Here is a 12,602-nt window from a genome sequence, read left to right as displayed (position 1 = left end):
TTGGACTAGATGACCTGCCGGAGCCCTTCCATTTCTACGAATCAAAGTACACTGATCTTCTAAAACATTTATTTGTTATCAAGTTGCAGCTGACTTCCGGAGAGCCCGTAGGGTTTCCGAAGCAAGAGGCATTCCGGGGGGATTTGCATTGTTTGCCTCTGAATTCTGTGGTGGTCGCCCACCCAAATATTGACCACAGCAGACCCTGCCCAGCTCCTGAGATCTGGGGTGATTCAGCTTTCCAATTCAGGCCTGCTGGTCAGTTACTCAACAGACTTCCTGCCAGGTTCACACCAAGCTCACACCCGCCAGGCACCTGTGGCTTGAAAGAAAGCATCCACTCCACCAGATCCACCTCCCGCCATGCCCCACTGAGAGCCGATACCCTTCTTTTTGTTCGGCTGCCCTCGTTTTCAGGGGAGGCCGTTCAGGAATTCACACGCAGCACGCAAGAAGTGTTTGCCACCTCTCTTGCCTTCGCTGTCCTTAATTGGAAGCCATTCAAGCCCGAAGCGGCAGACAGGGCGACACGCAGCGTCACGACGTCTGTGACCCACATCCAAGGACTCCACTCAGGTCAAAGGCAGTCGTGACTAATGGGAGCCCCATTGGCTTCGACAGAATGTAAAAACTCAGCTAATTTTGTTCAAATCTGGGCCAGCCTCCGTGCAGGCAGGCCGAAAGCCGACTCACGGGGCACGTCGGGGCGGATAGCATTTGGGGAACCAGACTGGGGTGAAATTCAGGGCAACCTGAAGCCACCACCTGCTCTCCTTCTGGCTCCGCCCCCTTAAGGGTCAGCAATTATATTCCAACCGTGTCTGATAGCCCCGAGGTTATCCAGCAATCTTCCTCAGCAGAATGGAAGGGATTCAAATCTAGGGCTCCCAGATCCCAGACTGACTCTCTAACCCAGGGGTAGTCAAACTGCGGCCCTCCAGATGTCCATGGACTACAATTCCCATGAGGCCCGGCCAGCAAATGTAGGGAATTGTAGTGCATGGTCATCTGGAGGGCCGCAGTTTGACTACCCCTGCTCTACCCATTATTTTATTTGTATGTTTGTTTATTTATTAGATTTATTTATTTATTAGATTTTTATACTACCCTTCCATATGGCTCAGGGCGGTTCTGCTCTAAATCTCTGGCCACACTGGGTTAGGCTCTGAAATGGGTGCAAGAGATACCCAGCAGGATATGTGGGGCTGCCACCCCACAGAAGAGGAACAGCGGTCACTTGCGCCCCCCACGTGGAGCCAGCACATTCTTTTCACACACCCATGCCCCTGACGCACCGATTTTGTTTGCCAGCACAAGAACATCTCTTCCCAGGGAGATATAATCATAGAATCATAGAGTTGAAAGGGGCCATACAGGCCATCTAGTCCAGCCCCTCAGATTGAAAACCACTGCTCCAATGCATTTAGAAACAAATTTTCAGCAGGGCTGTTTTTTATGTTGTTTCAGAGTCCACAGCCTCTTTGTCACCTGGGTGATCAACCATCATCTCAATGACAAGGTGATACGGGTCACAGCATTGTATATCTCTGCAGGGAGAGTCAAACTGCGGCCCTCCAGATGTCCCTGGGCTACAATTCCCATGAGCCCCTGCCAGCGAATGCTGGCAGGGGCTCATGGGAATTGTAGTCCATGGACATCTGGAGGGCTGCAGTTTGACTACTCCTGCTTTAGGGTCTCTTGAACTTTTATCTCCAAGAAGGACGAGGAGCCCAGATTCTGGACTAAGAAATCCGCTTTGTGCAGCCTGCCCTTAAACATCTGGGTTATCCTCAAGGCCGCAGATGGCCATACACAGGAGTCATAGTCCTAACTAAGCAAACCATTAATTCCTCATCAATATTCATCTGTCCTTTTAAACAATGCCAAACAGCCAGAAGAGCTGTCGCAATTTGCACTCGGGAGAAACCGAGGCTGCGGCCAACGCCAAGAAGGGCACATCGATGCGTTCTCGTTCATTCCCAGTTTAAATGGAAGAGGTCCTCGATAAAAACCCTATTTCCCCGCACAAAAGGTTTTGTCTGGCAGCTGGCCGTCCTTCCCCTCACTTTCGATAAAGAGGGGGAATTGTCCAGGCTAGTAAATTCAATTTAAAAAAGAAAAAACCCGGCTGGTGTTCAACGAAACGCTTTACAAGCACGAATCGAGTGACCGTGGGGAGAAAAGACTCGGCGCATTGTTACTTAAGATTATTATTAATTTGTCTATTCAAATACAGCTGCCAGAAAGCCCTGGGAAGTGAGCCACGCAGGTTTAGCAAGCCGAGGAAACCCCGTTCCGATAAAACTTTCTCTGATTGGGTTCTAGCGCCCTCACTGGAGGCCAGGAGGATTTGGGAATGACACGTTTCAGTCTGAAGCTGCAGGGACGGGATCTCAGCTGAGAGTCTGCCTTGCACCAAAGGGAAGAAAAGGATGCTGCATTGCTAAAAGTATGCTCTTGGCTTCCCTCCTAGCGGTCACTGTGCCGTGCCCTTTCCGTTCCCCATGGTCTCTGTCTCCTCCAGCGATTTTTCTTCAGCTACCCGTTTCTTCCTCTAGATTCGATTCCGGGGTTGATTCCCCGCTCTGTGAACTTAAGCTAGACACAGTTCTGTTAAAAGTTGTTCCTGCAGAGCAGATCTGTCAGAGCTCTCTCATCCCCACCTACCTCACGGGGTGTCTGCTGTGGGGAGAGGAAGGGAATGGTGTTTGTCAGTCACTTTGGGACTCCTTTGGGTAGCGGGGTATAAAAAAAGCAGTTCTCTTGTTCCTCTCTGGTAGCACCTTAAAGATCAGTGAGATTTTCAGGGCATAAGCTTTCCAGACACAAAGCTTTGACTTAGCCCTCCGTTCCCCTCAAACACCCTTGTTGGTCTCTAAGGTGCTACTGGACTCGAATCCAGCTCTTCTGCTGCACCCCAACACGGGTCTGAAACTCCTTCACAGCCCTGAAGAGGGGGTTGACTCTCAAAATCCTTTCTGGAACAAGGTTAATTTGGTTATCATGTACACCGCCCTGAGCCATATTGGGAGGGTGGCACAGAAATTTAATCAATAATATAATGATAATAATATCCCCCCTCAGTCCCAGTTTCCTGCTTCTCCTCTTTCTCTCAGTTCCACCTTTCCTGTACCCTTCCTTCCCTTGGGAATTTGCCTCCCCCATCTAGCCTTCCCACCAATTCTCCTCTCTCAGCTACTCCTTTGTAGATTTCCTCAGTCTCATAAATCCCCTGTCTCCCAAAAGTGGAGCCACTCTTTCCTCCCCACATCATGCTGCTCTTCTTCCCTCTCCATTTTGACCCCTTCCCTCACAAGGTAGACTTTTTTATCAATATTCTGTCACCAACCCCCGGAACACTGTCAACATTCTATGACATCACGGCAAACCAGCCAATGGCTGCACTGGGCAGCTCCAAAAGCCGATACCCCATAGTAGTCTGCTAAAGTCTGCTGGCCCAGCTGTGGATTATGCAAACGCAGCATGTGAGGATATTCCACTGATCCTACAGCAGATTTAAATCTTGAAAGCTGCTATGTGCCGACCAGAGGGGGGGGGAATGTCCAGTTATCAGCCGAATGGAATGCCGGCAGCCTCTGCCAGCGACACGACCCGCCGTGGCCGAGGGCCGATTCATTCTCTAGACGTGTCCCGGGCGTACAAAACGAAGCGGTGTCGCCCCCTGAACAAAAACACACATAAGCCTTTGCGTCTATGCAGCCGCACTGTGCACACAGAATCGCAACAATATGATGGCGAGACAAAGTGGGGCAAGCAGCCGGCCCCCTGCCCTGAAAGAGAAGCCGATGGGTATTTCCTCGGAATATTTCACATAAATTCAACAGGAGATGGCATTTGTTTTTGGTGCCCCGGTACGAACCATCCTCCTCGACAAACTGGTTTGCAAATGGGATCGTATTCATCGTGGGGACATGCACCCCTTCGACATCCCTAGGTCCTAGGGGAGATGCATTTGTTGATTTGGAAGGGAGAACCACAGTCCCAGCAGGGAGGAGAGCCAGATGCTAAACAGAAAATACGACATCCGCTGGCCTGAACTCCCCAGGGGAAGGGCGGGACAATAAATGTATAGAATAAATGAACTGGGCTTGGCATTTTAGATGGAGGACAGCTACCAGCTAGTGCAGCTGGTGGCCAAAATGTGGCTCTCCAGATGTCCATGGACTACAATCCCCATGATCCCCTGCCAGCAGGGGATCATGGGGATTGTAGTCCATGGACATCTGGAGAGCCACAGTTTAGGCACCTCTGAACTAGTAGGACGCGACATCAGATGTCTCTGGTTGCATATGTAGGGCAATTTTTAAACGACAAATACGAAAGAGGGTCCCTAAATCCAGATATGGCCAGACGTCCAATACAATCCCAAACAATCTCCCCGCACCCCCAAAAAAAGAAAAATTGTGTGTGAACAAGTCCAAATCTCTTCATGCCCATAAATTACCTCGGATCACACCCACCGGGGAAGGTTTGAATGAATAGGAACCAAAACAGTGGGCAGAAGGGAGCTTAGGGACAAAGGCTAGGCTTATTAAACATTATAATGAGGTAACAAGGGGGGGGAAGTGTCAGAAACAAAAGGATGTTCAGATATAAAGCTGAGAGAGAGAGAGAGAACCAGTGCTGGAGTTAGCAGGAAGCTCATTCAAAGAAAGCAAAGAAGGGCAGGACCGAAATTAATTCCACGAAAGTATGGGTGTGGTCTATTTCCTCTTTGGGAAGGATCAGTTTACAGGGAAATCAAATCCACTTGTGGGTACCAGGGTTGTCTGGGGATGTGGCCTCTTCTGGTTTCAAGCTTCCCCAGGACTGCATCGTGTCAACTGGCCGCCGGGCTTTGCAAAGGGAACATGACATCGGGCACATTATAAATAATATAAAGGGAACCGGGAGCACCGCAGAAATCCATTCGGCGGGTGGACGAGGGGAGCCGACACAGAGCCGCCTTTTGTGTAATGGCAAACCATGGGGTGGTATTACATCCGGCATCTTTTCCCCTTTGTTTTGGTGGCCTGTCGTTTCCCTTTACATCCAAACCGAGACGTAACAGCTCAGGTTTGCCCTCCAAATCCCATCCACGTCTGTCAATTTCGGTCTGAAGGACAAAACTGTTGTCTGTAGACCACAGTTTCAGTGATAGCTTTCCATCCAGAGGTGGTGTCAGAAGAGGAGGATAAGAAGAAGAAGAGTTGGTTCTTATATGCCGCTTTTCTCTACCCGAAGGAGTCTCAAAGCTGCTTACAATCTCCTTCCCTTTCCTCTCCCCACAACAGACACCCTGTGAGGGAGGTGAGGCTGAGAGAGCCCTGATATCACTGCTCGGTCAGAACAGTTTTATCAGTGCCATGGCGAGCCCAAGGTCACCCAGCTGGCTGCATGTGGGGGAGCGGGGTATCAAACCCGGCTCGCCACATTAGACATCGGAGCTCCTAACCACTACACCAAGCAACCGAGAAAAGTACCAGCTCTGTATCTTGGACCCTGGCCACACAACCAGCCACCCAGTGCTCCTCTTCTCGTGAGAACCCAAAAATAATCGCAACTCTAGAAAATTACACAGTATTTATTTTCACACTCACTTACCGTTAGGTGTAAGGAAAAGTTCCTGCTGCTACCGTACCCACCACAACCTACGTGTCAGGTAGGTGTACAAGGAGTTGTACATCAACTAGCAGGCGTAGTCAACCTGTGGTCCTCCAGATGTCCATGAACTACAATTCCCATGAGCCCCTGCCAGCGTTCGCTGGCAGGGGCTCATGGGAATTGTAGTCCACGGACATCTGGAGGACCACGGGTTGACTACCCCTGAACTAAGGGTCGACTATGCACCCGTGCACATTCCTGGTTGCCACCCATGTACACCTGAAGGAGAAAAGGATCCCATTTATACATGCGTGACCCATTCGTATCGGACGGAACACGGACGCGCTTGGACATCTGCACCTGAGCACAAAATGTATTGCAATGCAAGCAGCAGATATTAAGTGCCGTATTTGTCCAAAAAGTGAGCCAAAAAAAAGAAGTTACAGACCATAAAAAACATATTTGCACTATATAAAACAATACTTTGTATGCAAGTTAAGATGAATATCTCTTTGTGGTGGGAGGGGCATCCCCAGGGGGAAAAAAACTAGTATTACATGGGAGCAAATACTGCACATAAAAGGGTGAAAGCCCAAGCAAAACGCTCTCATGTTTGCTTTCTCCTTGTTCCTGCACAAACCTTCGAGCCCTATAAATATGTACTTGTGGGCACTTTCCCACGCACAGGTCTCACCTCCACAAACACGTCATTCGCATGGGTTTTCCCCAGAGCCGAGCCAAAATGATCCCAGGGTGTTTTCTACCCCACCAAAAGGACCGGTTGCTAGCTGAAAACTCAACCCTGGACAATCTTCGGACCAGCCGTTCTTTTGTCCCTTTCAGAGGGAGATCAACCTCGGGCGTGCCGCCGAACAGTTGTAGCCAACAGAGATCAGCTTAGAGAGAGGCAGGGATTTGGAGGTGCCGTTTGGTCCCCCGCACTACTATATATCTTGTTTGTGCAAGGCGCGTGATCCGTGGCAAGATCTCCCAGGCCATCCCTGGCTCCAGGGCTGTGATTGAAAAGCATCCGCTTCGGCTCCGGGCCGAAGACGGTACAGACCCAGCACTTCAGCTGAAAGTCTGGGCATGTGCCCACGAGTGACGATTCCAGTCTGCTTAGCGGGGCAGCGCGATTTCCTATTAAACTCTCAACCCTGGCGATCTCTTCCTCCACCAACCCCTCAGGGAAGCTTTCTGGTGCCAGAACAGTGAAACCGAACAGCAGTGGACGAGAACGGAGAAATTGCACAGGATTTCTGATCCAGGTCCGTGCCTGAGCTGGAATGGAGACTTGGGGCAACAAGCCACATGATACCCACCCCAGACCCCCCCAGCTAGACCCAGAATCCAAGGAACCCCCCCCCCCCGAACCCAAACACTTTATCTATAACCCAACCCCCATCGGATGCACACTTCTTCAGATCCGTGCACGTGAAAGCTGATGCCCAGAATGAAACCTCATAGGTCTTAAAGGTGCTCCTGGACTCTCAATTCTGTTCTGCTGCTTCAGCCCAACGCGGTGACCCACCTGAACCCGTCCTTCTTGTGTCGCTCCCCATCCAAATTCTAACAGATTTTCCCAAAACTACTCTGATCAGGCCAAAACTGTGCATTACAGCAAAGTCAGTGGCAGACTTCTAAAAAATTAAAAGCAGACTTTGGGGAGGGAGGTCTGTCATACTGCCCAGAGTACAAGGGAGAGGGCTGCTAAATTATTCGCCCAGCCCGGCCATATATCAGCTGAAAAATAATTTCCACCCTACTCCAATCCCTACCTCTTTTCTGTTTCAGCCTTCAGACAAACGGAATGCCCCCTCCACTTAACACACTGATTCCCAAAAACTTCCCAAAAAATTTCCAAAAAAACCCAATCCTGACTTTGTGAATTTGGACTGTAGGCTCCTTGCGGGCGAGGACTTCCAATCCCCAAAGACTCCCTTTGCGGCCTTAATTAAAAAAAAAAACCCAATCCCAACCTTATGGATTTATTTATTTGTTTGTTGGATTTTTATCCCGCCACTCCTGGAAGGGGAATTCAAACTGCAGGCTCCTTGCGGGCAAGGACTTGCCTCTTGCTCATGGGGCTCGGTATCTGAGGTACCGTCCAGTGGCTTTGCGGAATCCCTGAGAAAAGTGGTGTATAAATGGCGGAATCTGACAAGTACGCTGAAGGGCACACTGTCCACCTGCTCCATCTGGCAGCCAAAATGTCCCAGTGCCTCACTGCTAACAAACAGATTGTGGCACCAGCTTTGGTGCGCAAAAGCTCACTTTGCCAGGCGTGGGAACCACATGTGCCTGGCTCTCGTGCATCAACGTGGAGCGCTAAAGACTGGGAACTACTGAGCCCCTCGAAGGGAAAAACATAATCAGAAAACCTCTTTTCCCCGTTCTGACCAGATTCACGTGCAGCCCCTACAATGCACCGCCAGGCCCCTAAACAACTGGGGACCCCCGCCTATCTGTGCCCCTCTTCTTCCTCTTCCAGCCCCACAATTATTAGTCCATCCAGCTGACACCTCGAATTTTCGGTGCCTTATTCGGACTTTTGCCCCATTCTGTTGGGAGTCCTCATGGCTTAACCTCGGTCCCTATTCTCAGTGCTCGGGATCACTCTCAGGAGCACGCCCCAAGCCAAGAGTGCCTTGGACCATGTGCAAAGCGCAAGCCAACCAGCCACGACTACAGGCTTCCTTCCGAGTAGATCAGCTTTGGAGAGCTCCCAAGACGGAGCCGAGGCACCTCCCTGGCACGAGCAGAACCGTGACTCACGATTCCCCGACACGTCAGTCCCCAACGCAGAGGCACACCAGTTCCCGTCGCCGGCGCCCTCTGCACATGCCCAGAGGCACCGCCCCCCTCTCGCCCCTTGGCGCTCTTGAGAAAGCAGCCCCGTCCCAAACGCGGCGGGGCTGAGCCGGCCGCCAACCCTGCAGTGCTGGGTCGTCCCCAAAGGCACCCGGGAGACCCTTTCCAGACCCACGAGAGCCTCACCTCCGCGGGTCTGCCTTGCGACGGTCGTCCATAGTGGCGGCGGCGAGCCCTTGGCGAGGCTTCCCTCTCGCTGCGCTCCGTCGGGGTGGCCAGAGACGCCGCAGCCAGCCAGGCAGCCGCTGAGCCGTCCGCTCGCCCTGTCGCCGGGCTGGTGCGGCGCTGCCTGGGAGCCGTCGGCCGAGCCCCGTGCGCGATTTAAAGGCGGCCCCTGCGCGGCCCTCCCCTCCCCTCCCCTCCGGCCCCCTCGCGCGCCGGCAGCCCAGAGGCGTCACGGGGGCCCGGCCGGCCGGCGGAGGGGGCGGGGAGAGGCCGGGGGGAGGAGCCACGACGCCCAGCCCAGCCCCGCCCAACCCAGCTCAGACGCCCGCCTCGCTAGATCGCCGGCTCGTCGGGGCTGCCTGGCTGCCTGGCCACGCGTGGGACTCGGGAGGGAGCGCGCCACGGAGCAGGTGGTCCGTGGGGGGGCACCGGCCAGGGGGCTGGTTGCCGCTTTCCCGCCGGGGGGGCGACAGACTGGGTGGGTGGGGGGACCTCCCGGGGTTACAGCTGCTCCCCGGGCCCCCTGAAGACGGCGGGTGCTTTGGGGGTGGGGTGGGGGGCTCCGCTCCGCGGCTTTGGACGCCGCTGACGGCCGTCCCCTCTCCAGTCTGCTCCCGCCAAAAAAAACCAGGAGGTGGCAACCGCAGGACCACCCCCAAGCCGCGCTTCGTCCCCCGCCCGCGTCGCGACAGACGGCCGCCGCCCCCAAGGACGGGAGGAGAAAGTGGAAGGCTCGGCCCCGAGGGCGCCCACATCCCGTTGCTCGTGCTGCCTCTAGGATCGCGGGCAGCACCACGCGGGATTGCGGCTCCCGCAACGCGGCCGGCTTCCGGGGAATATGGGGGCCAACTTCCAGGTGGGGCCGGGAGCTTTCCCATAAATCTCCAGACCACGGGGATCAACTCCCTTCGGTGCTTTGGAGGGCGGCCTCTCTGGACCCGCTGAGGCCCCTCCCTTCCCGGAGCCCCACCCTCCATGGGCTCCACCCACAAAAACTCCACGTGTTTCCCATGCAGAGGTGCCAGTCCTCAGGTCAGACTCGCCAGCAGTCAGGACAGTCAATGTCCAGCTTGATACACACCAGTGGTCGAAGCCACAACTTGGTACGGGAGCTCCTCCTCCCCCTCCCTGGCCGCTGGACAGACACTTCCCCAGGAGGCTGGAGGCCGATCCTGCACTGAGCAAGGGGGCTGGACTAGATGGCCTCTAGGTTCCTTCCAACTCTATGGTTATGGGATTCTAGGCACGCTGGGTCACACACACGCACACACAAACTATGGATAACCGGGCCCTGTATTCCCTCTAAGCTTGGCCTGTTCCTCCTTTGAAGATAACATCAGCTCTGTTTTGCTCAGCAAGGGGGGGGGGGAAGGGAAAAGTAGTGGAAACATTGACTGGAGGATATTTTCTTTATTCCCTCTCTGCAGGCCTCCTCCAAAAGACACGCGGCTGTTGTTAACATTACAGCCTCCCATGCCTAGTCCCACCTGATGTTTCATTAAAGAGAAACTCCAGGGCCATAGCAAAGACCATTCAAGGCCATATCTCTCTCTCTCTCTGTGGAGCACAAGGTCACAACCAGGGCAAAGCCAAAGCGTGCACCGCCCTACCTGGAGCACTAATTCACCTGCCCTAAAACATTTTTTAGAGGCTTATTAATTTATGACATGACAGCATCAAGTTAAACAGAGCTTTCAGAAAGGGGAAGATCTCCAGGTAAGAACAAGCACGGCTGGTCCCTTCCCAAAGGGAAGACTCACGTTTTGCCCATCTGGTGACCCAGACTTCACCTGCCTCACCCAACCACCTGTGCCCACCTGACATTCCTGGAGTGAATTTCTCACCATCTCCCATAGGATCCCTTTGGCTTCTATGAGCATGGTCAGATACTGAAGAGAGGTAGAAGAAGAAGAAGAGTTGGTTCTTATATGCCGCTTTTCCCTACCCGAAGGAGGCTCAAAGTGGCTTACAGTCGCCTTCCCTTTCTTCTCCCCACAACAGACACCCTGTGGGGTGGGCGAGGCTGAGAGAGCCCTGATATCACTGCTCGGTCAGAACAGTTTTATCAGTGCTGTGGCAAACCCAAGGTCACCCAGCTGGTTGCATGTGGGGGAGCGCAGAATCGAACCCGGCATTCCAGATTAGAAGTCCACACTCCTAACCACTACACCAAACTGGCTCTCTTAGAACATCAGAAGAGAAGAAGAAGAAGAGTTGGTTCTTATATGCCGCTTTTCCCTACCCGAAGGAGTCTCAAAGTGGCTTACAGTCACCTTCCCTTTCCTTTCCCCACAACAGACACCCTGTGGGGTGGGTGAGGCTGAGAGAGCCCAGATATTACTGAAGAAGAAGAGTTGGTTCTTATATGCCACTTTTCTCTACCTGAAGGAGGCTCAAAGCGGCTTCCAGTCGCCTTCCCTTTCCTCTCCCCAAAACAGACACCCTGTGAGGTGGGTGAGGCTGAGAGAGCCCTGATATTCCTGCTCGGTCAGAACAGAAGAAGAGTTGGTTCTTATATGCCACTTTTCTCTACCCGAAGGAGGCTCAAAGCGGCTTACAGTCGCCTTCCCATTCCTCTCCCCAAAACAGGCACCCTGTGGGGTGGGTGAGGCTGAGAGAGCCCTGATATCACTGCTCGGTCAGAACAGAGTCCTGCTGGGTCAGACCAGGGGTCCATCTAGTCCAGCAACCTCTCTCACACAGGGGCCAACCAGTTCCTCTGGAGGGCCAACAACAGGGCAGGGAAGTCAAGGACTTTCCCTGATGTTGCCTCCTGGCTCTGGGCTTCAGTGGTTGACCACCTCTCAATTCGGAGGTTCCCTTTAGTCTCCATAGCTATAGTCATGGCCGCGAACCTCCCAGCCTTGCTGGATTAGATAAGGAAGGGACAAGAGGCAAGGAGATAGCCAGAGAAACCAAAGTAGCAATCTCTGTGCCTTGCCGACAACACTGAACAGGAAGATTTGCATTTGTGATTAGCAAGGTTTGAGGAAGGAGCCACACCCTGCTATGCAGCAAGGGAGATCCCAGTACAAAATGGGCCTCTAAGAGAACGTTCAGCCTGGAGAAGAGGAGGATGAGAGGGGACAGGATGGAGCTCTCTAGGGCCTTTCCGCATGCCATAAATATAGTGAAATGCTTACCTGGTGAAGGCGCTACATTCTTGGAGTTTCTCATGACGTCGCCAACATCCAGCGTCCCAGCAGCAAGGTGGATAAAGTGGATTCCCCAAGCTCTCCCTTTGTCACACAAAGCATGCCTCTCTAAAATCCACCCCCCCCCCGCTCAAAATCAGGAACAAGGGTTTTTTCCCCCAATATCAAGACTTGTGAGTCCATAATAGGTGGCATTCAGAAAGCACTATGCATCGATGATATGCATAGACCAGGGATAGTCAAACTGTGGCCCTCCAGATGTCCATGGACTACAATTCCCAAGAGCCCCCTGCCAGCGAATGCTGGCAGGGGGCTCTTGGGAATTGTAGTCCATGGACATCTGGAGGGCCGCAGTTTGAGTACCCCTGGCATAGACGTTTCAATGGAGAAGGATTTAATTTTTTTTAATTAGTGGGCATTGTGAGTTCTTTAAAAGGTTGAGAAAGGGGATTGGTTGCCTGGCTTGATTGACAGGCAGAAGAGAGTCGCGTGTAAAGTGTGGCGCGCTCTTCTGCCATTTCAAGCAGGCAAGCGGAGTGTAAGGAGCATGAAAAAGCGGCAGATGAAAGCAAGCCAGGCAGAAGGTGAGGGATGGCCAGAGGCACAATTATTTTTAGCCCTACACCGTTATGCTGGCATAACACTGTTTTTTTAGATGTGCGGAAATGCCCTAAGTATTTGAGTGCATCGCATCTGTAGACCTGCCAAGGAGCGAGCCTGAGGTCAAAGGCAGGATTGTAACCCTGCATAAGATCGGCAACTGTGCAGCTGAATCCAGTGAGTTTGAACTGAAACCGACCAATAGCG

The 12,602-nt window shown here is 52.9% G+C and overlaps 1 protein-coding gene across 3 annotated transcripts in view; it reads right to left on the bottom strand.

Moving 5' to 3' along the window:
- The window catches only part of SLC4A4 (solute carrier family 4 member 4), a 176,765-nt gene extending 167,981 nt beyond the window's left edge, over positions 1-8,784 (bottom strand). For 2 of the 3 annotated variants that reach the window (XM_077301160.1, XM_077301161.1), the window contains exon 1: positions 8,602-8,783. In XM_077301160.1, the coding sequence (XP_077157275.1) occupies positions 8,602-8,633 (32 nt within the window). In that variant the 5' untranslated portion in view covers positions 8,634-8,783. Of the gene's footprint in view, positions 1-8,601 lie in introns of all 3 variants that reach the window. The other variant, XM_077301159.1, reaches the window with a different exon arrangement.
- Positions 8,785-12,602: the final 3,818 nt, after the last annotated feature.

Source organism: Paroedura picta, chromosome 10 (assembly GCF_049243985.1).
Source record: "Paroedura picta isolate Pp20150507F chromosome 10, Ppicta_v3.0, whole genome shotgun sequence".
In the NCBI taxonomy this organism is placed as follows: Eukaryota; Metazoa; Chordata; class Lepidosauria; order Squamata; family Gekkonidae; genus Paroedura; species Paroedura picta.
Note: the sequence above shows the minus strand (reverse complement) of the source record. Positions and strands in the feature narration are given on the sequence as shown.